This window comes from Phyllobates terribilis, unplaced genomic scaffold (genome assembly GCF_046119375.1).
Source record: "Phyllobates terribilis strain yellow unplaced genomic scaffold, ASM4611937v1 Scaffold_1__5_contigs__length_1240528914, whole genome shotgun sequence".
NCBI lineage: Eukaryota > Metazoa > Chordata > Amphibia > Anura > Dendrobatidae > Phyllobates > Phyllobates terribilis.
This window is the reverse complement of record NW_027362761.1, coordinates 855,591,514-855,618,407: the sequence shown is the minus strand read 5'-3', so window position 1 is coordinate 855,618,407 and position 26,894 is coordinate 855,591,514. Positions and strand designations below refer to the sequence as shown.

Below are 26,894 nucleotides of genomic sequence, written 5' to 3'. Positions count from 1 at the left end.
TGGAACCTCTGAGCTACTATACAAGGGGGCGGTCCTTGTAAGGGAGCGGGTGGCGACCAGGGTAGACGGGCAGGCAGTCACAGCAGGTGACTGGGACAGTCTCTGAATGAACGGACAGGAGGTCACGGCAAGTGACCGGGGCAGTCTCTGGATGAACGGGCAGGAGGTCACGGCAAGTGACCGGGGCAGTCTCTGGATGAACGGGCAGGAGGTCACGGCAAGTGACCGGGGCAGTCTCTGGATGAACGGGCAGGAGGTCACGGCAAGTGACCGGGGCAGTCTCTGGATGAACGGGCAGGAGGTCACGGCAAGTGACCGGGGCAGTCTCTGGATGAACGGGCAGGAGGTCACGGCAAGTGACCGGGGCAGTCTCTGGATGAACGGGCAGGAGGTCACGGCAAGTGACCAGGGCAGTCTCTGGGTAAAGGATTGGTACGACCTGTGGCGGCAGATGATAGACGTGAGTTCCCAGGTGAGCAGGCGAGAGTCTCTGGATAATCGGGTGGTCACAGCATGTAACGGCGGAGCCTCCAGGAAGACCAACAGACCGGTAGCAGATGAGCGCTCCCAGGTGAGCGGGCAGGAGTCTCTGGACAGGCGGGTGGTCACAGCACGTGACGGCAGAGCCTCCTGGTAGGCTAGCAGACAGGCAGCAGATGAGCGCTCCCAGGTGAGCGGGCAAGCTGGTCCTTAGACAGACTGACAGAAGTTGGAAGGCAGACCGTTGGACCTCAGGCAAGCAGGCAGGTAGAAGATGTGCGCTCCCAGGTGAGCGGGCAAGCTGGTCCTTAGACAGACTGACAGAAGTTGGAAGGCAGACCGTCGGACCTCAGGCTAGCAGGCAGGTAGCAGGATATCAGGCAGGAATTAGACAGCAGACTGGCAGGAATCTGGCAGGTATCTGGCAGGTAACTGGCAACGGGACCTGAGGGCTGAAGCAGAGTAGTGAACAGTGCTACAACATTGCTCGGGCACCTCCATTTTGGAGGAGGTGCCTTTTATATGGGAGGTCCTCCGGCAATTGGCCGGGGACTCCTTAGGACGGCGCGCGCGGTCCATTTAAGAGAGGGGGAGCGCGCGCGCCCTAAGCACACTGCCGGGGAAGGAGCGCGTGCCGGAAGCAGCGGGGAGAGAAGCGCTGGAGGACGCCGCGCCAGGAGCGGGGAGGTGAGAGGGACGGCGTCTCTGCCTAGAACGGGGCAGAGACGCCGATGCTACATTCACTATAGATGCCAGAAAGTAGTGTAAACTATATTGCAAGTCTTTACTAGTCTATTGCTGGGTTACATTTGTATTTCTGTTGTACACACAGCATGCAATGCACCTCCTGAAAGATTAGGTGTATCTTGCATGCTTTTTTAATACCAGTGTAAAGTATTCCACTTTTAATAAATCTTCCTGTCATGTACTGCACTGCTGAGTTCCCTCATGAAGGCCTCTCCATGGCATTGCCCAGTTGGTCTCCAATCTTTGGCTATTATTTTGCCCAAGACAAAAGCGAGACTCCTCACTGAAGAGGATAGACCTCCAATTCAGCCTCCATTGTCATCTTGCCCTGCACCACAATAGCATTAGAGCGGTGGCGTTAGATCAATAGAACATCTGTAATTGGACATCTAGCTCGTAGTCCAATGTCATGGAAACGCCTTCTCATGGATTGTGTAGATACTGTTTGTCGCCTTAAGGCCATGGCCCCACAATCAGTATTTAGTCAGTATTCGGTCAGTATTTTTTCTCGAGTGGGAGCCAAAACCAAGAGTGGGTGATAAATGCAAAATTGGTGACTTGTTTCTATTATACCTTTTCTCTGATTGTTCCTCACCTGGTTTTGGCTCCCACTCCTGAGAAAAAATACTGACCAAATACGGATAGTGGAGTCGTGGCCTTAAGCTTGGCATGTGACGTATAATTTCATTTGCAGTACAGAATGAAACACTACACACCATCCTTCAAGTCTGCCAAGAACCCACGAGCAACACCATGAAAATGCCTTACAAAGGAATGCCACCCATGTCCTACTCCCGGCATTGTAGTGTGGGCAGGCATAATGTACAGTTGCCAGAACCCTCTAGTCTTCACTTCAGTTACACTTAAAGCTTGGTGTTGCATTGAATTGGATGTGGAACCAGTGGTACGGCCTTATCTCCAAAAGGTCCCAGGAGCTGTTTTTTTTTTTTTTTTCCCCAACACTACAATGCTATGCTGCATGTTGCTCATGCTACTGTGAGCAGCCTGTGTGGTCCAAACATGCTACAATAGCCTGCAGAATCTCTGGACTTGTTGCCCATGTAGGGGGTGACTGGGTGATGAAGACGTCGAGTTGAAGATGGGGTTAATAATTGTTATATGTGTTCATGGTTATTTATGTAATAAAAGTGTGCCTTGTGTGAAATCCCTATGGCCGATTATTGTATGCCGGTTCTCCTATAGGCTTTACCTAAGGCCGTCCCTGGAATGTGGGAGGCCTGCGCAGAAGGGGGAAGCATATAATAGAGATCGGGATTTAGTACAGGGCACCGCTTAGACACTAGGTAGTTAATACAGGGGGTTACATCATTAGCTGGGAGGGGTTTAGAGTTGTTCTATAGAAAATTATTTCCATGTTGCAGACAGTTGGAAGAGAGTGAGTAGTGAGGAGCAGTAGGCAGAGTGCGCCTGCCGTTAGGGGAGGCCTGTGTCAGGCCACGTCATCCCTGGGTTCAGGACCTGATTGCACAGAACCAGTGTAGGTTCTGTCCCATGTACAGAGAGAGACGGAGTGGGGAGGATGACTGAGCAGACAGGAAAACAGACTAACAGCAGTAGCAGCAGTGAAGAAGTGTTCTACTAGTGCAAGTTATCAGAACAGAATGAGGACACATTTGAGACGAAATCTGGACACCAGCACAGTCCTAGGCTCACAGCCTGTCAGAGGTGCTCAATGCGAGGCCTCTATATCCCTAGAGGGGAGATTCTCAGCTGGGTGGCAGAAGAAGTGAATTATGTTGGGTCTCAGGAAGGGATGAGAGCAAACACTGGAAAGGCACATTACCAAGGGTACTTCACTAACTAAAGAACTTGTCTTGATCTGTATACTGCAGCCGTGCATGGAAGAATTGCACAGTAAAAAAGAACCTGTTAACCCGGATGTATGATCTCCTGTCTTGCTTGAAGTCGGAGTCGGTTCTATGAACGGTGTAATAGTCAGTACAGCAAATCCTCCAATGTAACACACTCCGGTCTCAGTCCTTAATAGTAGAGGGGACATCGGGCGAACAAACGATAGTTCCGGCACACAACGTGATGGTAGCGGCCAGTGTGCTCCCCTCTACACCCATCAAGTACATCTGGATGTCATTGGTTGGTAATTGCAAAGGGAGCTGCCAGCAGCAGAACTTATTGATTTGAGTGCTCAAGTGCATTACTCAGAAAATCATTAAAGGGGGTGGCTCAAAACTAAATGAATTTCATACTTTATGTTTAACTATTTGATTTAATAATCTAACCACTTTTCTATTGTTCTTAAATTAAAAATTCCCTACCCTTCCATAAGATTTGTTTCAGAATCCCCAGTACATGCTAGGAGACTCAAATGGATAGTCATAGGTGTACTGGGGCTGTTGCCACTCCCACTGCTTCCTTGTCTGCTCCAAAACAGAGTCATCATGGGACCTTGCTGAAGATACTTACTACAATTTCTGTCACTGCCATCCCCTAATGACATACTGTTTCAGTAGCATTAGCGTTGAAGTGACTGCATCTTCTCTCATGCCACTACACTTCTGTTCCCACAGACCCGCATCTTCAGTCCACATGGCTTCTGTCTCCACTGACTCATTCAATGAAATGAGATGTCATCTGGCAGGGAGGGCGACAGAAGCAGGGTGAGTGACAGCAGAGCCATGACTAATGTGTATGTGGATTTCCTTAAACAGGAGTCTAAAAAAGCCCCAGTGGCCAATGTGAAAATTGCAACATTTCTAATTTTTAATATGAATTGTGGTCATTTTCTGATGATTGCTTCCCATTAACTAATGTGCTACAAGGACTCTAAGATGTGTCTAAAAGCAGTGTTTTAAGCACACAAACTCTCCCCTAGTCCGGTGGATTGACCATTTCACAAATATGGAAAAGTGGGCACACACTGCTAGGTGCATTCTTTGGGCCATGATAACCGAACTACTACACTGAATCCCAGCCTTTTGTACCTCTCGTTCACCAGTGCCTACTCTCCCCCTACACCCATTATGTTCCTTCAGAAATTTCCATACTGTCCATGTAAGCAGTGTGACATGCTCCGGTCCTTGATATTTTTATGGGCTAATGGTATCTACACACTACCAAGCACTGAGTAACTTTTTAAAATGTTCCTTCTGGGGATACTTTACAACTTGGAAGTTTTCACCTGGTAGAAAATAAGTCTTGCGACAGATTGTTAAAAGTTATTCTCCCCATCCTAAACACTTCAGTAGTTCTCATCTCTCCAAGACATGCATTCTGTAATCTGATTTTATTATGAGCATTTGTCATAACCCCACTGGGGCATGGTCCTAAGCCCTATCAATAATTATCATACTTTATAAAGTCATTACACAGTAGTTCTAATATATCACATTAAATTAAATTTGGCCACAACCCCCAATCAAAAGCTGTAGTTTTATGGGTCATACTAAGTTGATGTTAGGTTGCTTGAAATTCAAGAATACAGGTCTAAAAACACATAAAAGGGAAACTGTGACCAATCTAGCATTTATTCCGCAGGTGATATGTAAGCCCCAGTCCACTACAGAAAAAGGGGCAAAGGAAGATGATTGTGGGCAAGAAAAAACAGTTGTAAAATGAAGACAAAGCATTTAGGTTATTATCTAGATTTTTGAAAAAGTTTATGAAATGTACCACTTTGTAAGCAGCTTGTCACTGAGGTGCCTGCAGTTTGATTTTTGCCCCTATTTTTGCTTTTCATTGCAGAAGAGTTGGTAATTGTAGAAAGCATTTGTAAAACTGCTCCATTTCTACATCGAGCAGACAGGTTCTTTGTCAAATCTAGAAAGAAACACACCTTTAATGTAGAGTAAAAAAGACAGAAAATGAAGCCACATTGTACGTAAGGAAATCACAATGCGGAAAAAGAAAATTACAATTTCAGCAACCCATCCTCTCTCACCACCAAAAATAGCAAGTCAGGCAAATGCTTTAATTTGTCAACATATTTTAATTTAACAAGAATATTTGGTTGAAAAGCATATCAAAACTTTGGGCAGACAGTCTTTATGAAATTTCTCATGGGTTCAATGAATAAACCACAATTTTTTTGTTATTTCAGTAAGGTTGTTATAATGGGAAAACATCAGCATGGATTAGGACTGGACACTTGCATATAAAGCCTTTTCCTTACAAAGAATGTTACACTCCATGTGATTCTAGTGGGTAGAGACACCAAGAATACCTTGTAGAAAGAAAATATTTAACGAGTAATTAAAAACTTTTTTTTCTTGATCAGCCTTTGCAAAGTTATAAATATCCATTATCGTATTTTGCTCCTTCCCTCACAAACCCCATGCTGAAAAGTTGTTTTAACTGCCTACTTTATACACTTTCATGCTTCCTTATTTCTTAAAAAGCTTGCTGAAAGTGCTGTTTTAACTGCTTAACTGATGTGCTTTTACAAGCAGCTTTGAACTGCTGCTCTAGCAAGAAACCATACTCAAACACTATTTGCAAACACTAAGAATGAGGGAGAGGAATACAGAAGCTAATCTAGGAAGAGTAAATTGTGAGTAGGAATTCTTGCTATAGCAGCAGCTCAAAGCAGCTTGTAAAAGAGCAACTAGGCAGTTAAAACAGCACTTTCAGCAAGGAGTTTAAGTGATAAAGGAAGCAGAATATGGTAATAAAGTAAACTGCAAAGATTCAAAAATTTTGCCATAGTTGAACAACAATAAAAAAAAAGTGTAGCTACTCCTTAAAGTTGGACAAGCAAAGGAAAATAGAGAAACAAAAGATGCCCAAATCGAATTTTTCACATTGTTTGGCAAACAATTAAACTGAAAGAACAAAAAACTTGTTGAAAACTAAAGCGTGGTTAGTTTTTATCCTGTAAAAATGTATACATGCATCTGATTTGCAAGATTCCTTAATATGTAAAGTCACTTAAATATCAATATTAGAGCAAATTGTACATAATGTGTTAAGAGCCTGAATATGGGGACAAACTAGTACAACAGTCAGAGTAAACCCACCCAGGCTCGTATGGTAAAGAACTGGTTAGGAACAAAATCAGCTTTCCAAGCATAAAGGCACCAAGATTACCAAGAGATGAGAACAATCAGCCAAAGTTACTTCACTGTCGGGTAGTTTCAGAGATTGAGCAACAATGAGCTTGTATGCTAAAAACAAACCTGCCAACTCTGGTAAAGCAAAAAAGGTCTTCATCAGCACCCAAGTATGGAGCATTAAAAACCAGTAGAAAAAATGTTGCAGAATCTACATATTTGACTCCACGAGTCCAGACATGTATTTGCTCTCACTACGTGTCTGCAGCAGCATAAAGACAGCCAGAATTGAAAAGCAGCCCATTGTCGCACATGTCAACACAAATGCATAGCTAGAACATACTGAAAAAAAAAATGAAGCACCCCAACACCCACACTGTAAAATACAACCAGTCAGTATTAAGAGTCATTGTGGAGGCAAAGTGAGTTTCTGTTCATGGAAAATTAGAAGGCAAGGAACAGAATTTTAGGGGAAAAGGTTCATAAAACAAACCGCAATAAAAAGGCAGGAAAAATATACATAAAGAACAGTTTTCTCCTGGTTTCAAAATTTGCCAAACACACTATATTTCAAGCCATATGGAGTTTTCCTCTATCACAGATATGTAAAGAGGTGATAAAACCCCACAATTTCTTCAGGTACTTGTCATGTAAAAACGTATGGTGTAAAGTAGTCGACACACCATTTCTATCAACTAGTTAAGACAACAAAGGGGATGCTAAAACATAAAATGAGGACGTCCATTGTCTTCCAATCTCCGTGTCAATATTTCACATCCAGTCTCTGTGACTAAAAGGGTATGCTCAAACTGAGCTGAACGCTTTCCATCTCTGGTCACTGCAGTCCAACCATCTGGCCAGGTCTCATCTTGCCATCCCCCTATCAAAAGAAAAGCAGGTGTTGTAAAAGGCAAAAAAAAACAGCATTCAAAATGAAAAACACAAACACTAAAAGAATAAAAAAAAACTAAAATCCTTGGGAGGATTAATAACAAGCCTCGTCTTTTCAGGAAGAACAAGCTCTAGAATTGGTGGGAATCAAGTCACAGGACTCAGTCCATCAGCCACATCAGTAATATGTGGTTGTTGGACAGGAGTCCTGAGAACCAACACTTACAGTGGGTACGGAAAAAAAGGGTTCAGACCCCTTTCACTCTTTGTTTCATTGCAGCCATTTGGTAAATTCTAAAAAGTTCATTTTTTTTTCTCATTAAAGTACACTCTGCACCCCATCTTGACTGAAAAAACTGAAATGTAGACATTTTTGCTTATTAAAAAAGAAACTGAAATATCACATGGTCATAAGTATTCAGACCCTTTGCTCAGACACTCATATTTAAGTCACATGCTGTCCATTTCCTTGTGATCCTCGTTGAGATGGTTCTACTCCTTCATTGGAGTCCAGCTGTGTTTAATTAAACTGATAGGACTTGATTTGGAAAGGCACACACCTGTCTATATAAGAGCTCACAGCTCACAGTGCATGTCAGACCAAATGAGAATCATGAGCTAAAATACAGAATTGTGGCAAGGCACAGATCTGGCCAAGGTTACAGAAGAATTTCTGCATTACTCAAGGCTCCTAAGAGCACAGTGGCCTCCATAATCCTTAAATGGAAGAAGTTTGGGACCACCAGAAGTCTTCCTAGACCTGGCAGTCCAGCCAAACTGAGAACTCGTGGGAGAAGAGCCTTCGTGAGAGAGGTAAAGAAGAACCCCAAGATCACTGTGGCTGAGCTCCAGAGATGCAGTAGGGAGGTGGGAGAATGTTCCACAAAGTCAACTATCACTGCAGCCCTCCACCAGTCAGGCCTTTATGGCAAAGTGGCCCGACGGAATCCTCTCCTCAGTGCAAGACATATGAAAGCCCACATAGAGTTTGCTCAAAAACACATGAAGGACTCCCAGACTATGAGAAATAAGATTCTCTGGTCTGAGGAGACGAAGATAGAATTATCACCAAAAAGTTCTAAGCGGTATGTGTGGAGAAAACCAGGCACTGCTCATCACCTGCCCAATACAATCCCAACAGTGAAACATGGTGGTTGCAGTATCATGCTTTCGGGGTGTTTTTCAGCTGCAGGGACATGACGACTGGTTGCAATTGAAGGAAACATGAATGTGGCCAAGTACAGAGATCTCCTGGATGAAAACCTCTTCCAGAGTACTCTGGACCTCAGATTTGGCCAAAGGTTCACCTTCCAACAAGACAATGACCTTAAGCACACAGCTAAAATAACAAAGTAGTGGCTTGAGAACAACTCTGTGACCATTCTTGACTGGCCCAGCTAGAGCCCAGACCTAAACCCAATTGAGCATCTCTGGAGAGACCTGAAAATGGCTGTCCACCAACATTCACCATCCAACCTGACGGAACTGGAGAGGATCTGCAAGGAAGAATGGCAGAGGATCCCCAAATCCAGGTGTGAAAAACTTGTGGCATCATTCCCAAGACGACTCTTGGCTGTACTAGCTCAAAAGGGTGCTTCTACTCAATATTGAGCAAAGGGTCTAAATGACCATGTGATATTTCAGTATTTCTTTTTTAATAAATTTGCAAAAATTTCTACATTTCTGGGTTTTTTTTCAGTCAAGATGGGGTGCAGAGTGTACTTAATGAGAAAAAAAATGAAATTTTTAGAAATTTACCAAATGGCTGCAATGAAACAAAGTGAAAAATTTAAAGGGATCTGAATACTTTCCGTACCCACTGTACATAGCTACCTTGGTGTGACAGTCATTGTGGCGTCCAGGGCTGTGGAGTCCGAATAAAATGGACCAACTCCAACTCCTAAAATATACAATAAATTGGGTACAGTAGTTCAATGCAGTTTGTGGGGAATATTTTTCATAAGAATTTGTGAAAGTTATGAAATGTCCTATAAATGTCTGTCCTTTTCCTGCTCTAAGGGTCCAGACTTTTAGCGGAGATGAATCTGTGCTACAGTAAATTTATCACTTAAACATGAGCCATGTATGAGGGAGTTGGAGTCATGGAAATTGAGGAGTCGGGAGTTGGAGGTTTGGCTTACAGACTCCACAGCACTGGCAGCGTCACACACATTTGACGAGAAACATGTGATATCAAGGATGCAGTCAGATAAGAGGTTGTTCTCAGGGCTTCCCATCCAGTAGCCAGACCAATGGCATGGCCGATGGACAGGGTCCCGGGAATCAACTCTCACCAACCCTATAAATCAATCATTAATTTATGAATTTTAAAGCATTATAAAACAAGAAAAAAAAAAAAGAGGAAATAAAGCATATTTTGATAGTTAAAGGGACCACCGGTCATTAGAGTCATGGTGCCTGAATGACAGGCAACATGAATCAGGGCCTGCATGATTGCTGCGACCTTGCAAAAAAATTAGCTTGAAAATCCTGACTAGTCAATGAAGTTCCCCAGGTGGCTCCTCTTCGCCCCAGCTGACAAGTCTCTTCCTATAGACACACTTATGGGAGAGAACCACCAATCCACTGCAGAGGGGCTGGGAGAAGCACGACTAGTCACGTCTCTCACTATATTCTATAATCACCAACTGGCTTTTCAAACTAGACTTTCTCTGAGTGTTTCAGAGTAAACATACTTGGCAGCAACCTCGCGGCCCATGGTTCACATAGAACAAATCTAATGAAATGTTCCAACAGTTTTGGCCTGTTCAACAGATACAAAATAAGAGAAAAAAAAGCTATTGTTACATCTGATACAACAAAAACTCGTAGGATGGCGTAGTGAGGTGAAGCAGCAGTACACTACAAACAGAAGTAGATGGAAAATTAGAAAGCACGAATGTGGGTCAAAGGAATGAAAAACACAGAAGTCATTTTAGGAGCAAGCACCTTATGGGCCATGTTGAAATGGTGAGAAAGGAAGTAGAAAATTATTAAAATTACAAAATGGACCCATTTATATAATATACGAAATGCACACAACCACCTTTTCAACCTTCTATTAAAATGGGAACAGCCGTGTCTACTTGGTATTCCTTTTGCATATTCTGTGCATTTGACTCTTCTTGAAATGTCATGGAGGAAAACAACTCTCACATACAGATGAGGGCATAAACCTTACATGGCAGGCGGACAGGCTGTCATACTTACCTTCACAGATCATTGGTTCGATTGTGAACACATGCCCTGGTTTCATCACACCGACAGCCTTGTTTTCTTGAAAACAAAAGAAAAAACACATTTCTCAGCGCTTTTGAGCATTATTAAAATTACATAAGACAGTTAAATATTGAAGCACTTTTCTCATTGTTCAATGGGGGACACTGGTACCTTAGTGATAGGAGGAACACACTTTAGAGGTTAGTGGCAGCAGCCTATCAGACTATACCCTTCCTGCAGGAAAGGAGTTGAAATCTTGATATTGGTATGTATTGGGGGGGATGCAGACTTAGGCTATGTTCACACGTTGCATTTTTGCTGCTTTTTTTCTACAGGCAAAACCTGCTCTCTTGGCAGTAAAGAAGTTGTTCACAAAAAGCAGGTTTTGCTGCGTTTTTCTTGTCTCTTGTGCATGCTGATAAAGTTTAGTGCCCCCCCAAAAAATGATAAAACTTCCTTAGGTTATTGCACCAAAAAGGCAGCAAAACCTGATACCTGCGTTTTTGCACTTACTCATCGCTTTCTAGGGGTGAAAAAACACTACAAAATTGCTGAAAGAAAAAAGTGACATGCTGCAGTTTGTAAAAGCGCAGAAGTTTTCCAATTCAGTCAGGGGAAAAAAAAAAAAAAACTATGAGAAATCTGAAATCTCAGCTTTTGCTGTAACTGGAAGACGCAACTTAAAATTTGCATAAAAAAACGCAGCTAGAACTTTTGTTCGTGGGAAAACCCCTTTAAGTGGAAGAAGGAAACCTCCTTGGGCAAGAAAGAAGGAACTGTGTAAAGAAGCATCTTATTGTGAGCATTTCAAACCCAAAAGAATTTAACCATTTTGATGTGAAATTTATAAAAAAAAAACAAAAAAAAAAAAACGACATTTACTTTAAAATCTCACATAAATCATTAAGTAAGGGAAAAGTGGGTTTGAATTGGTTCTCCCTTCTGCAGCAGTGCCATATGTGTCAATGTTAACGGTGGTTTTGGCATACTGAGAGCCTCCGAACAGGAGCCTATTTGGCTATGGGAGTGTGAATTTTACTGAATTGGTTTTTGGGAGCTATGTTGCTTTTAAAACATCTTTCATCTACTAAATTACCTGGAAAACCTCCATTTTTTCTGTTGACAGATCAAGAGACGAGTAAGGTTTTGTTTTTTTTGCAGTAGGAGTTGAAGTTTATTTCGGAGTCTTTTAGCACAACATTTTTTGGTCGCTTTATTTCGATTTTTGGGAAACAAAACTCAGAAACTATCACTTTTAGTGCAAAAAATAGACAAGACTACCATTTGGCTCAATACGATTGTACAGACGCCAGGGATATATAGTTTTTCTATATGGAACCTTTATTTTTCAGTGGAAAGAAGTATGAGGGCTTGTTTTCGTAGAATAAAGTTGTAATTGGAACCGTTTTTTCATACTTTTGGGTGGGGTGAGTGAATAAAAATCATTAATTAATAAATTGCTTCCATTTATTTTCCCATGCCAGTATAGTAAAGGTGATAACTAAAATGTATTTTAGAAAACATTTGATTGCATTGCCATATTCTGAGAGCTATAACTTATTTTTCCCACTGACAGTCGTGTGACGTTTTGTCTTGTGAGTGACAAAGTGACATTTGAGTGACACGGATTTCATTTTTTGTGTAGGTTGAAAAAGGTAAATTTTTTGCCTTTTTATTAATTAATTTTATGGTGTTTAGCATACGCCTTAAACAATGCGACAGGTTTCTAGCTTTTAGTTGGAAAACACAACGTCACTATTTTTTTTCGTACTTAAAAGGGAACATGTTCGCTGATACATGCTGCCCAAACCGCGGTCAGCAAGTATCAGCCCCTGGCTGTATGATCACAGCCATGTATGATTTCTCTGAAATGCTGCGGCGTTTCAGAGAAAACAGACGTTTAATAGCAGCCAAGGACTGGCCACACTATTGACTAGTCGTACAGGCGGGTCCCTGGTGGCTCATCCCCGCCCGCTGACAATGACTGGCAAACCTCTGCCTCCTTGTGCGTATAAGCAGAAGCTTGCCAGTCACTGTCAGCAGGCGGGAAGAAGAGCTGCTGACAGCTAGGGCTTCTTCCCTGGCAGCTATTAAACGTATGATTTCTCTGAAACGCCGCAGCATTTCAGAGACAAACCTACATGGCGAAATAAAACAAAACTTAAAAAAAAAAAACAAAACAAAACACATTTTTTCCCGCTTGGCAGCCATGATAATATCCTTTGTCCTGTTCAACATGAAAAATTTGCTGAAAGGTCCTTTTTAAAAGGTGGATTTCACACTGACATATTTTAGTGTAAATATCAAACACTTGAACCCCCACTGTTCTACTGAACCGGACTTTGAAAGCCATAGATTTCTATGGAAATTGAAGCACAGGTCAATAGAAGTATTGGATATCTGAGTATTGCAGGCCGGAAATACAAGTCACAGCCTAGGGAGCATTAAGTTAATTCCTGACTTATAATACATATATTGTATTATAATATTCATAATATGTTTAGGACATGTGGTTGAAAATCTATAAAGACGGTTTGACAAAGATTCTAATCCACTAAAACTTACTGGCATAGTGTGGCACATTGGGAGCAGTATGAAATAATCTGTGAATGCCATGTCCACAGTAGCTTCGTACAACTGAGAATCCATTGGCTTGAGCATGTTTCTGAATAACGTTTCCCAGCTCTCTATACCGCACACCAGGCTTCACTGAAGAGAGGAGTAGAAAAAGAGGTAAGTCTATAGACAATGCAAAGTTTGTTACCTATGTATTGTACAGTCCCACTATGGTGAGGATAGCATATCCCCATTATTGTATAGACTGTAAGCCAGCAAGGGCAGGGCCCTCTCCCCTATGTACCTGTCTGTCATTGTTAAAGGGAAGGTGCCATCAAAAAAAATGTTTTTTTGCAACAATTGAAAAAATGTAAAGTATTAATGTTTTGATTTTTTTTTTTTTAAATATAATTTGTTTTTAATAAAGTAAAATATGAACAATTATTTAAAAATGTTTGATATTTCCACTTTTAAAACACTAGGGGGAGCAGCTGCTGAAATTTGCCATGAAAACCTAGTGTACAACTAGCTCACATTACGACTGCAGTAAATGTGGGCTGGATCTGCTCACATGTGTGCTGTGCTCCTCTCCTCCCCTTCTGAGTGTATGTAACAGGATAAAAGATGATGTTTAGGATCACAGTGCGGAGACATTTTGTTGGTGACTACCAGTGATACTGACTAGTACAATGACACCGAGGATGGCCGGAGGCACCAATTATGTTAGATGGTGCTGCTCGCTGTATCATAAACTGGGGCCAAGTACGCGGAATGCTACACACTGGGATTATTCACAGCACATGATAGACTACACATATCTACATACCATATGGGGCTGCGGAGTATCGCACAGGCTGGGATTAGATACCAGGCTGCACTTTACATTTGTATTTTGTATGTAACCCCTCCTCATGTACAGCACCATGGAATCAATGGTGCTCTAAAAATAAATCACTTAAAAAAGTGTTTTAATCTAGTTTTGAGGTACAGTATATATAAAAAAAAAAATAAAAAAGAATAAGTCACCTACAAAGGTTAAGATAAAATATCTATAAAAGACTCCCACTAAATCACACATATGCGCCCAACATTTACAGACCACTTGTCAGACATCACTTTCCCGGATTAAATCTTGTGCGTATCAAAAAGAAAGCGGAACAGTACACCAGATCAGTCATCAAGGAGTGTGACGCAGCTTTATCAGAACCCGAGAAGTAGTCACCATCGTTTTTTTGTAAACTGGTGTACAGCCGCTCATGCTATTCCTCCAGTGAGCCAGACTGACTCTTTGCAATTTCCATGCTATAAGACTTCCCACATGTTTCATGGTCCCCAGGAGTCAGACCTGTGGTAACACCAGTATAAGAAATGTACGACTCTCCCAAACCTCAAGCAAGACGTATCCCAATGACGTGTAGAAATTCTCATGCATTTAGTTTATCACCTTCATCAATTGCTTGCATTAGGCACTCAAAAGTTGTCTGAACAAGTCGCTTTGCTCCCTCTTCAACTTCTCCAACATAAAAGGTTTCATTGAGATCCCCGTGACATCCGTTGTGATAAACGGTAATGTCCACTAAAATGTAAAAAAAAAAAAATGAATACACTTTTTCTGTAGTTTTACATACTTATACTGTAGAGTAAGCTAGACATGGTAAGCAATGAAATTAGGATCACAGGGAAGTCAAATATCCACTTGAGCAACTCTTAATCCATTAACAGTAAAATGAAAGTATAACGATGTTGCCCACCATTCACAATATCACCATCTTGCAGTGGTCTCCGGTCTGGAATCCCATGGCAGATCACTTCATTCACTGATGTACAACACGACTTTGGGAAGTTGTAGTAGTTCAGTGGAGAAGGGTAGCAATTTCTTGAAATACAGGCCTGTAACACACACTTCTGTAAGGAGCTTTATAAGACAGGTAGAATTGTAAAAGGCTACAAAGAAAGTGCTGCCATTTTTAGTTTCATTCATTAGATACAAGTCTTAAAAAAAAAAAAAAAAAAAAATTTCTTCTAATGTGGTAGGTTTTTATTTAGATTCTTAGAAGTTTCTCTAGGAGGGGGATTGGCCATATTGGAGACATTTTTTCCCATGTGGTCTATATAGCAAGTACTGAAAGGAGTGTGCTTTTTATAGCAGCCTCAGTGAATGAAAGCTTTTGACGGATAACTGGCAAAAAAAAAAAAGCTTTGAAAATTTGCATTTCTTTGTGTTACCATAAGTTTACAAAAAATAAAAGTAACTTTCAGTGTGTCCACACCATTCTCACCCCAGGTCTGACAACGTTGGCGCTTTTTCACCAGGTTTCACCTACAGACATTAGCTCTAATTTGCAACCTACTGGCAGCTGGTGGGAGCAGAAGAGCTGCAGTGGTCTCTGCCATACACAGCACATGGAGAGGGATTCCTGCTCTTCACTCCCTTTAACGTTCATGGATGAGGTGCAGCAGCACAAAGGACATTATATAGCAGAGCTGAGGTGTCTTGATCCAAATCTGAATTAAGCTCTAATGTGAGGTCAAACACTTATTAGAAAGCATGCATGATGTTTGTCTCCCTTTGCCCTCCATTCCTCCCCTCTCCATAGAGTATAATGTGCAGTGTCACAAGACACCTGCTGTCTTTCTTTAGACAAATCTGAGCAGGAGTGGATGACAAATTCAGGAGGCAAAGAGGAGAGAAGAAGTGTCTGATAAGAGGCGAAGGAAGCAGATTTCTCTGATAAAAAGTTAAAGTTGTGTATATTTGCCTGTACTTCTGTTTTATGCAAAGTATTTTGAAAGCACAGTTCCATTTTAAGTGCCAAACTGCCAGAAAGGAATGCGTCACCAGGCTTTTGCTACCCCATCTGAGAGCAGCATGATATAGGAGAAGAGACCCTGATTCCAGGGATATATCACTTAAGGGATATTTGCTGCAATTGAATGTTGGTTTCAAATTAGCAGGCAAAAACACGGTAACAGGTTCTCTAACCTATGCTTTAGAGAAAATGTCATTGCACATCAGCATAAGCCCAGGAAAAAAAATCATGGTCCAGAACATAACGGATATGAGCAAATTATTTCACCCGAGTCAGTAGTCCACAGATAGTCACCACACCAACAAATCATGAAGCCCAGTGAAAAAAACATTTATTTTTCATTGTGGCAACTCAAAATCAGAGAAGTTGCTCACATCTAAAAGTAATGTAAGGAAAGGTAATGCTTTTACTGGTTTTCTCCATTAGTGGAATATGCAGCGGCTCAGGTACTTTGGTGAAGATCAGGAATAGGAGAAGTAAGAAGAAAAAAAGGGCAGCAGGGCTACATGAAGATGGGCGATGTTACATGAATACTTGAAAGGATTGTAAGGAGAGAGCATACATGGACATATCCCACATGTCTAGAGGGCTCTTCTAACCTAGAGAAGTATACCAAGCATTGTATGTAGTGAAAGGGAATGCAGCGCACTGAACTGCATAGCCTCTTTAGGTAGTTATTGTGCACTTCTGTAAATATACGATTATAAGTATTATGTGCCACTAATTCTAAATTCTGCCCGTCATTATGTTTTTGGCTGTGTATGTTTATTATGGAAGAGGACTGGCCGTTTTATTACGTTTTTGTATTCTTCATAAAAACTACATTTCTAAAATATTTAAATTATCTTGTGCAAGGGGCAATCCAAAGATTTTTCATAATAGCTGCCATAACATTAATGAACACGGAGGGGGATGTATTTGAGCAGAGGAGCCTTTCCCCGGCGCTTACCATATTTTTCGAACTATAAGACGCACTTATTCTTCCAAAATTTTGGAGGAAAATGGGGGGTGCGTCTTATAGTCCGAGTGTTGGGGGGTGTATATAATACATACATGCACACACTATGTGGGGGGGGGAGCAGTGGAAGAGCGGGGCACAGGAGGCAGCAGCCGCCTGCTGCAGCCTACACTGTCCATTTTCTTTAGCAGCGGGAATATTCACCAATGGGCGTGGGGAGCACTGAACATTCATGCTCCTTAACAGCGGCACACAGTGTATCCGCAGCGCGGCTTCTGCCGGGGGATCGCATGTGCCCGCTGTTAAAGAGCATGAATATTCATCCCCTCTCCATGCCCATGGGAGGGGATGCACTACGCTGTGTGCCGGCTATTAAGGAGCATGAAGTCACTGCTCCCCGCGCACACAATCCCGGCGTGGGGAGCAGTGACTTTCGGCAGCTGATCTCTCCTTGTGAGCTGCACATGGCAGTGACGTCATGCGTGGCTCACATGGCGAGATCAGTGCGGGCAGACAGGACGCAGAGCTGGAGGAGAGAGAAGAAAGGTGAGTAGAAGTGTTTTTTTTTTTTTTTTTTATGTGCAGCATGATGGAGAGATGGGGGGCAACGCATACCCGGAGATGGAGAGATGGGGGGGGGCATATATACCAGGATGGGGGACATTACCCTTATACCAGTGTCAGCAGCAAACCCCCCTCCCCCTTAACAGTGCATTGTGACCACATTTTTTCCTTAATTTTTTTTTCCTACTCTAAAATCTAGGTGCGACTTATAGTCCGAAAAATACGGTTCCTATGAGGAGAGGAGAGAGGGGATGTCTGCATATCACAGCAGAAAGAACTCCGCTAAAGCACAGGTAACTCGCTCGGAAAATATGAGGCATGGGGACAAAACTGGATGAAAGCTGTGGAAGACATTGTCTTCTAAAAGGGCTCTTTCACAAATCAGTATCTCCGGTAAGAGTGGTGACAGTTTCCACATGTACTGGAGACACTGACACATGCAGACCCATTCAAATCTACAGGTCTGCGCACATGTCACTGTTTCCACGGACCATGTGCTCCACACACTGACATGCCTGTTTTTTTGGAGATACACGGTCAGCCTCACGCTGAACACACACGGATGACATCCATGTGTCATCAGTGTAACACGTACGCGCCTGGGAATCAGCGCTACAGGTAGTACTGTTCCCAAGCGCCAGGTGCTAAACACTGCCCTCATCATGGTTCACTGCCGGCGCTACCATCAGCACCAGCAGGGACAATTGATGAGGGTAGTAGTGTCTGCTCCCGCAGTGTACCCACCTGTAAGAATAAAATAAAATCCTTATACTCACCTCTCCTAGCTGAAGCCGAGGAGCAGGGGAGAATGAGCCGCTCCAAAGCGGTGCTCAGTGAGTGACAGGACACTGCTCCTGAGCTGCACTAACTGTACACTGACTCCCAGGCACCTGTCCGTGTGATCCTGATGTGACACATGGCTGCAATACGGATATATCCGGACGTGTGAAACCGGCCTAACAGTGTATAGGAGAAGCAGCACTCATACTGTTAGAAAAGGTCAGCCTGCATCTCCTCTCCTCATCACAACCTTGCTGACTGTGCTTCAGTTGAGATGCTGTCTCTGCTTTGATATAGACACATTCCCTCCAATCTCTCTTCATAGCTAATGGCCAGAGAAGGCAGGAGAGCGTTCTCTACTCGCACATCCAGTCTTGTTTAGGACAAGTTTTGTGTTAAGTAATATCTGGGCAGCCATTTTGAAAAACCTTACAATTGCCTTGTAGAGAAGACAAGCGTACGTAAAATAACAAAAAGTTATTAATTTGTTACTAAATATATTAAAAAATACATTTTTTTTTATTCCCCATAGAACTCCATTAAGCCTCTGATTATGCTGTTCCCAACAGTCTGCCTACAAATTTCTCAATAAACTGACACCTGGGTGTTGCCAATTTCCTGATTCAACAGTGTCAGATTGGGACACTTCAATGAAATGTGAATTGGCAGCTCTTTATATATTTATAAAAAAAAACACGCATGGCGAATTTAATAAGAACTGTCAGGTGCGGTCACAGGTCATCTTTAACACTTTCCCCGACAAGTCATGTGTAGGTTTGTCACCTGTTACAACAAGTTTACAGAAAATGTGGAGGGGTCTTTGGCGTTTCTTTACCTGAGACTATAAAAAGTCTGAATGCTTCATAAAAAAAATCTATAAAAATGTTATATTCATTTACTTAAAAACAATAAAACTTCTATGTTATGTACCAAACATATTTTCAATCCCGAGATCTTCATTAGGCTCCAAAGATTCCTCTACTTTTCTGCATACTAGTTACAAAGATGGGGCAGTTGCACACCGTTATCCATATTCTATGTGCATATGTAACACTTTACAGGGTAGCACACCCTTCTCTCTCGCCCTGGTGAAATTATACATGTTGGAACATCATCAATTTCAATCCTTAGATGCTGCAGTCATTCGCACCCAAGCGGGATAAAACACACTACATTGTATGTTAGGAAGTCGTTAGGAAATAATAAGGTTTGTGTTAGAGACATGAGTTGACTGGACCTAGGGTTAGTCATTGGGAGGGGGAATATCATATCTACATATTAAGGTTATACTACTTTATATAGAAAATAGGAAGTAGAATGACAAGCACAAATAAGAAGGGGCAAGTGATAACAAGTGGTTTGTAGAGGAGAAACAAAGGGCAAAAGAAACTAGATTACATATAAGGTGCTTACCAAATGTACTGCATGGTCTATCTCTTCAGTAGTGACTCCAGCCCTCACCATCATTGCAGCTACATCCAGGACTTCTCTAGCCAGCTATAAAGTGAAAAAGGTAAGAGCATTATTTAGTGTGCAGAAATCAGACATTACACATGAAAGGCCATTAGCCACATAGACTGGAAAACATTAGCATTTTAAACCTAGTACTTCGTAGAAGATTTCCTCTTTTTAAATATTTTTAGGCTTCATTCATAAGGACGCGTGTTAAGAGCAGTCATCTGCATACCCCTTTAACCCCTTCACAACCTTTGACGTATATTTACGTTAAAGGTCATATCCCTACCTTTGATGTGGGCTTGCAAGCCAAGCCCACATTCCCCCCCCCTTCTCCCCTCACACGTTCCCCCCCCTTCTCCCCTCAAGTCCCTTTAATAGTAATGGGTGGAGTAGTGCTCGGCCCCCGCCCCTCCCCCGGCTGTTAACCTGTTAAATCCCACTGTTAAAAAAATCACTGACAGCAGGATATAACATGCACAGGAAGGAAGCAAGTAATTTATCCCTTCAATTGGCGCCCGTCAGGGGATGGCAGGGAGACCACAGAAGAAAGACCCCCCCCATGCCTGTCATTGTGGATCTCCTGTGAACGCTGGCTCATGGGCGGCGTTCATAGGAGATTGTGATTTCTGCTATACATAGCAGGGCTAATGTCCTGCTTTGTATAGCCCAGGCAATTGGTTGAGCGCAGCTTCAAGTCTCCTAAGGAGACTATGGAAGACAATAAAAAGTGAAAGAAAAAGTTTAAAATACGGGAAAAAAAACAACAAAAAAAAAAAAAAAAACACATTTGGTGTCGCTGCGTTCAGAAATGTCTGATCTTTCAAAATATAAAAACTATTAATATGACTGGTAAACACCGTAATGAGAAAGTTTAATCAAAATGCCAGGATTAAGTTTTTTGGGGTCACTGCAACATTGCAATTAAAGATGATCAAAACATTGTATCTACCCCAAAATGGTATCTTTAAAAATGTCAGCTCAGGAAAAAAAAAAAAAAAAAAAAAAAAAAAAAAAAAAAGCCTTGACCCATCTCCAGATCCTGAAAAATGGCAACAAACTTTCTTCTTACAAAATTTCTGATTTTTTTTTCACCACTCAAAAAAAAAAAAAAAAAAAAAAACCTATATATGTCTGGTATCTGCGTACTCATACTGACCTGGGGAATCATGTTGCCAGATCAGTTTTACCATATAGTAAACATGGTAAATAAGATGGCCAAAAATCAATTGTGGAATTGCACTTTTTTTGGGGCAATTTCACCTCGCTTGGATTTTTTCCCCGTTTTCCAGTACACATTATGTGGCAAAATTATTGCTGTCATTCAAAAGTACAACTCGTTCCGCAAAAAACAAGCCCTCATACAGCTATACTTACAGAAAAATAAAAAAAAATAAAAAAGTTATGACTCTTAAAAGAAGTGGATGAAAGAAAAGAGAAAAAAAAAAAAAAAAACAAAACAAAAAAACTAGAAGATCGGTCATGAAGTGGTTACAACACCACTTCCATCATTTTTTTTTCCCTTCTATTGCACCACTGGAGTGGGGCTTTAAATGCAATTCCACTGCCTTTTTGGCACCCCAGGAGTCTGGCATTGCCTCCCTCACAGGGGGTCCCCTTATCAGGTAACACCAGCATCCAACACATTTCCTGGCTCAAGACCAGAAGGGGGAGTTCTAACCCAGTTTAAGGGGAGCTTCCCCTTTAAATTGGAGCCTGGAGGCGGGGTTAGAAACGTCAGTTGGAGACAGAGACGAGAGAGAACCTGGGAAGGGGAGCTGTGACCAAGCTCGCCCCAGAGAAAAGCGCCAGAAACCAGACACCGGAGTCCATGGTTGCTCGGGTACTGAAGTCCTGGCAGCTAAATCCAGAGGGCAGGAGACTGCAGGTCTCCTGGCCCCACCAAACACCCGGCGGCTCAGCAGCATACTAGAGCCCAGAGCCGCCACAAAGGAGCGACACCTGTAAAAGGCTCAAGCAGCCTGCCATAAGGGCGAGGATTTAACGATCACTCAGGAAAGAGGGCCGCAGCATAGCTTTAGGCAGTAGGGCCAAAGAGGACAGTGCAGAAGGAAGGCATACAACCCCACCTGGCGAGCTGGATCCCAAATTGCTTCTAGGCTGCTCGGATCTCCATTATCTTCTGTTACCAGTGCCCCAGTCTGCACCGTCAAACATCAAGTGAAGGTAGAGGAAACCGCCATTCCTGTGTCATCTGGTCATTATCTGCACCCTCAGTCCTGCACCCCAACATCCACAATCCCCTACATTAACCGTACCGGTAGCCCTGGGGCCCCGCTCTACCAGTGGGGAGTAAATCCATCCCAGCTGCGTCACCAATGGCCCCAGCGTTCTATCAGCGGCGGCCACCTATAGCCGCATACCACTGGTGGAGTCACTAAACTTTTCCCCTAAATAAACTGTCCTGTTTATTGACCGCTTAGGGCCCCGGACCGGGTCACGCCCCCGTGACTATCCCAAGGAACTGACCGACTCGTGGCAAGTACCCCACGGTCCTAGGGGGCGTGTCACCTTCATCGTTTTCCAGAGTCCCTCCAGTCGGTCTCCAGCGATAAGTGACCTTCCTACAGCTCGTGTGTTTCATGGAGCAGCGCAGAGGTCACTTTTCAGCACAGCTCTGTGAAAGCCTGGTTCTGGCTCACAGACTTGCATTGAGAGTTTGGGACGTAGCTTCTGACTTCCGGCCAGTCAGAAGCAGAGCTCTCAAAATGGCGCCGCGGAACTGCAGCAGTGCCAAAAACCGGTGAAGATGCCGGAAGGCGAGTATATGACCGGGGCAGAGGTCTTATGTTTAAAGCACCACTTCAGCGCTGAAAAAAAAAAAAAAAAAAAAAAAATGTGGTGCTTTAAAAGAGATGTCTAGTTTGGAAAACCCATTTTCTTGAACCCTGTTGTACAAGTTTCAGAAAACAGAAGGAGTCACTGGTGAAATGAGGAACCTGAAGAGAAGGGAAACAAAGAGCAACTCTTGCTCTGGGTGACCTGTCCTGTAATACACAGACAACTCATTGACTTGAATGAGTAATGTAACTACTTACATTTTCCCTGCATTGGTGCTGCAGGGCAACTGAACACTTGGGGTGAAACCAAACGCAAGGATTGCAACAAGGCTGAAACTTCGCCCACACATGTCAACCTGTGGTTGTCAGTCACAGGAGAACCAAGATGGCAGCCAGGGGGCAGGCCAACCTGCACTTTGTGAATAGCTTGTGCAAAGATTTCTCTCTAGTAAAGACCATATAAATGCAGCATCTGAATGAAATCTTACCTTACATACAATGCGCATGCCCTCAATTTCTTCTGGAGAAAGCACTTTAATTTGGGAGGTTCCCTTCAAGGCTTGTTCAGATTGTGACATTCCTAAAAGACAGATGCCCATTTTGAGATAAAATGATGCTTACTTATCTCACAAATCAAAAATGTACATACACCTTGACATAAGATGATGCACTTGGTGGCCATTTAACATGCTTCACATTACCTAATGGGTGATCTGCATAATCTGGCCTTTGTATGTAGCTTGGCACCGGTCTCATTGGCATCTGCAAGATAAATGCACATACAATATACAAATAGCTGGTTACATGTCAAAGCTCCTCGTCGTATAGCTTCCATGTGTTGGCAGCGAGTTTTTCTGTGGAGTACTTGTATCCTGGCCACAGACATTAGATTTATCTGCAGACCACTGCAGGATCTAGTTAAATTTTTTTGAGATCCAATGACAATTGATGCCTGTAGTGGTCAAACCATAAAGGTGGCTGGTCTGCTAATTATCTGCACGCAAATATCTAATTTCTGTAACCAACTTTAAAGGGTCATCTCCAGCCATCCCACAGAGAATGAATAGAGTGATGGGACATTTCTGAGACCGCTCATGGAATTCATGGGGGTATGCCCCCAACAGTATCCCTTGGACCAGTAAACCGCAAACACTTTAGGTATGCCATACAGGATTATTCCTCCTGACCCTCCCATACACATGTACTCTTAGCTTTTCCAGCATCTGCTCTCAATAGCAAGATGAGAAATCAGCAGAATCCAGAATCGCTCTGCTGCTTATCCACCATGAGAACCAAAATCCAACATAATCAGTCTGTCTTTCAACCAACATTTGCAACTGGAGAAAAATGGGTCATCCCTAGACATATTAGCCTGTCAAAAACAGCAGTTTGGTCCAGTTTTCACCTAAGGCTAGGTTCACACATGCACATTTGTCAGTGTTATCCTATATGTTTGTGAATATGGGTCATTTTTCACATAGTTCTGTGTGTAAATAAAAAAAAAAAAATTCATCATGAGCTAGTCCGCTTCAATATATGGACCAGGCTATTGAATTTAAATACTTACATATCAAAATACCAAAAGTTATACACAAACCACTCCCACATACACAAGTTTTTTATTTTTACACAATTTTAAAAAATAATATATACAGGATCACAGGAATACATTTAAAAAAGGTTTCTACAAAAAGAAGAACCATCAAGTAATGCAAGAGGTACATCCATTAAAGGGCAAGACTAGCAGTTTACATATGTTACAATTACCATATTTTGCGGTAAGACGCACCACAAATTTTGGTGAGGAAAATTATTATTTTTTTTAATAAAATGGTGGTGCGTCTTATAATCTTTTACGGTTGCTTAGCCAGGGCGCGCCACAGCGGGGTCCCAGGCGGCAGGATCGCTGCTGCAGGAAGCTGGCGGAAGCAGGAGATGCCGCGGGCCCCAGGCTGGAAGGAGATGCAGCTCGGTGGAGGTAGAAGTGGCGCAATGCTGAGTCAGGTAGGAGGTGGTGTCCAGCGGTGCGGGGGCTCCGACGACATTTTCGTGAAAGCCTGGAGTCCCCGCACTTCTCAATACGGTAGACTCCAGGAAAATGGCCGCCGGAAGCAGCGCATGCACAATTGAGATCTCGGGAGCAGAGATCTGCATCTGCACATGCACTGCCTCCGGTGGCCATTTTCCACAGAGTCCACCACATTGAAAAGCATTGAAAGTGTGGGGTCTCCGGCCTTTTGCAAAATGTTGGCAGATCCCCCGCACCGCCGAACAGCCCCATCTACCAGCCTTGGACCCGCAGCATCGCCCCACTCCTGCCACCGCCAGAAGCTTCCAGCAGCAGCGACCTTGAGACCCTGCTCCACTGCAGCCGGTAAGCTATAATTTGGATTATAAGACGCACCCCTATTCTCCCCCACCCCCCAAATTTTGGGGCAAAAAAGCGAGTCTTATAATCCGGAAAATACGGTATATCTCGTCACCAAGCACCTATCCAGCAAAGTTGCTCATAATGAAAAGGGAAAGACATGTCAAATACTGTTGCTGCTTACCCATATTGTAAAGTGGAGACCACCTGAACTGGGGTCGCTTATTTCTTTAGGTTTTTAAGTTTTTTTGCGCTTTCTGCAAATAAGGGCATGACCTTCCTTTTCTTTGGGCTGGACATTACATTCATATACACTGTGTGCAGAATTATTAGGCAAGTTGTATTTTAGAGGATTATTTTTATTATTGATCAACAACTATGTTCTCAATCAACCCAAAAGACTCAAATATCCAAGCTTAATATTTTTGGAAGTTGGAGTGTTTTTTTTTTTTTTTTTTTTTTAGATTTGGCTCTCTTAGGAGGATATCCGTTTGTGCAGGTAACTATTACTGTGCAGAATTATTAGGCAACTTAATAAAAAACAAATAATCCCATCTCGCTTGTTTATTTTCACCAGGTAAACCAATATCAGTGCACAAAGTTTAGAAATAAACATTTCTGACATACAAAAACAAAAAAATTTGTGATCAATATAGCCACCTTTCTTTATGATGACACTCAGTCTTCCATCCATAGATTCTGTCAGTTGCTTGATCTGTTTTCCATCAACATTGTGTGCAGCAGCCACCACAGCCTCCCAGACACTGTTCCGAGAGGTGTACTGTTTTCCCTCCCTGTAGATCTCACATTTTATGATGGACCACAGGTTCTCTATGGGGTTCAGATCAGGTGAACAAGGGGGCCATGTCATTATTTTTTCTTCTTTTAGACCTTTACTGGCCAGCCACGCTGTGGAGTAGTTGAATGCATGTGATGGAGCATTGTCCTGCATGAAAATCATGTTTTTCTTGAACGATACAGACTTCTTCCTGTACCACTGCTTGAAGAAGTTGTCTTCTAGAAACTGGCAGTAGGTCTGGGAGTTGAGCTTCACTCCATCCTCAACCCGAAAAGGTCCCACAAGTTCATCTTTGATGATACCATCTCATACCAGTACCCCACCTCCACCTTGCTGGCGTCTGAGTCGGAGTGGAGCTCGCTGCCCTTTATTGATCCAGCCTCTAGCCCATCCATCTGGCCCATCAAGAGTCACTCTCATTTCATCAGTCCATAAAACCTTTGAAAAATCAGTCTTAAGATATTTCTTGGCCCATTCTTGACGTTTTATCTTATGTTTCTTGTTCAAAAGTGGTCGTTTTTCAGCCTTCCTTACCTTGGCCATGTCCCTGAGTATCGAACACATTGTGCTTTTTGATGCTCCAGTAATGTTGCAGCTCTGAAATATGGCAAAACTGGTGGAGAATAGCATCTTGGCAGCTTCACGCTTGATTTTCCTCAATTCATGGGCAGTTATTTTGTGCCTTTTTTTGGCCAACACGCTTCTTGCGTGTTGGCTATCTGCCATGAAACGCTTGATTGCTCGGTGATCACGCTTCAAAAGTTTGGAAATTTCAAGACTGCTGCATCCCTCTGCAAGACATCTCACAATTTTGGACTTCTCAGAGCCAGTCAAATCTCTCTTCTCTGACCCATTTTGCCAAAGGAAAGGAAGTTGCCTAATAATTAAGCACACCTTATATAGGGTGTTGAGGTCATTAGTCAACACCCCTCCTCATTACAGAGATGCACATCACCAGATTTACTTAATTGGTAGTTGGCTCTCAAGCCTATGCAGCTTGGAGTAGGACAATATGTATAAAAAGTATGATGTGAGCAAAATACTCATTTGCCTAATAATTCGGCACACAGTGTAGTTCCCCATGGCTGGGTGTCCATTAGCCAAGTCTCAATCCTGCTCAGCCCTTATTCACATTACGTCACTTGACATATGGTCATTTGAGGTGGTGGGATGGCTTTTACGTTCATCAAAATTATGTTAACCAAGTACCCTATATCATTTTCATGCATTAATGCCATTTATTTATTTAATGCAGGATATTTGCTTATTTTGTTTTCATCTTGAGTTTTTGTCTGTTTAGTGGCCAGTGAACATGTGCCTACACGCTGCATGAATACCAACTTATATTCCAGTTCATCCCTTTAGGTTTTTGTTTCAGGCTTTTTGCATGTTTTGCAAATAACGGTGTGACCTCCTTTTCCTTGGGCTGGACATTGGTTTCA

At 42.6% G+C, this 26,894-nt stretch overlaps 1 protein-coding gene across 1 annotated transcript in view; it reads right to left on the bottom strand.

Moving 5' to 3' along the window:
* Positions 1–5,171: 5,171 nt before the first annotated feature.
* LOC141153635 (methionine aminopeptidase 1) overlaps positions 5,172–26,894 on the bottom strand; it is a 39,725-nt gene continuing 18,002 nt past the window's right edge. Inside the window, exons 4-11 of the mRNA XM_073638620.1 lie at positions 22,987–23,047; positions 22,774–22,865; positions 19,443–19,526; positions 14,669–14,807; positions 14,362–14,493; positions 12,927–13,070; positions 10,353–10,418; positions 5,172–7,131 (exon numbers count right to left, since the gene is read on the bottom strand). Coding sequence (XP_073494721.1) covers positions 6,971–7,131; positions 10,353–10,418; positions 12,927–13,070; positions 14,362–14,493; positions 14,669–14,807; positions 19,443–19,526; positions 22,774–22,865; positions 22,987–23,047 — 879 coding nt within the window. The 3' untranslated portion in view covers positions 5,172–6,970. The remainder of the gene's footprint in view (positions 7,132–10,352; positions 10,419–12,926; positions 13,071–14,361; positions 14,494–14,668; positions 14,808–19,442; positions 19,527–22,773; positions 22,866–22,986; positions 23,048–26,894) is intronic.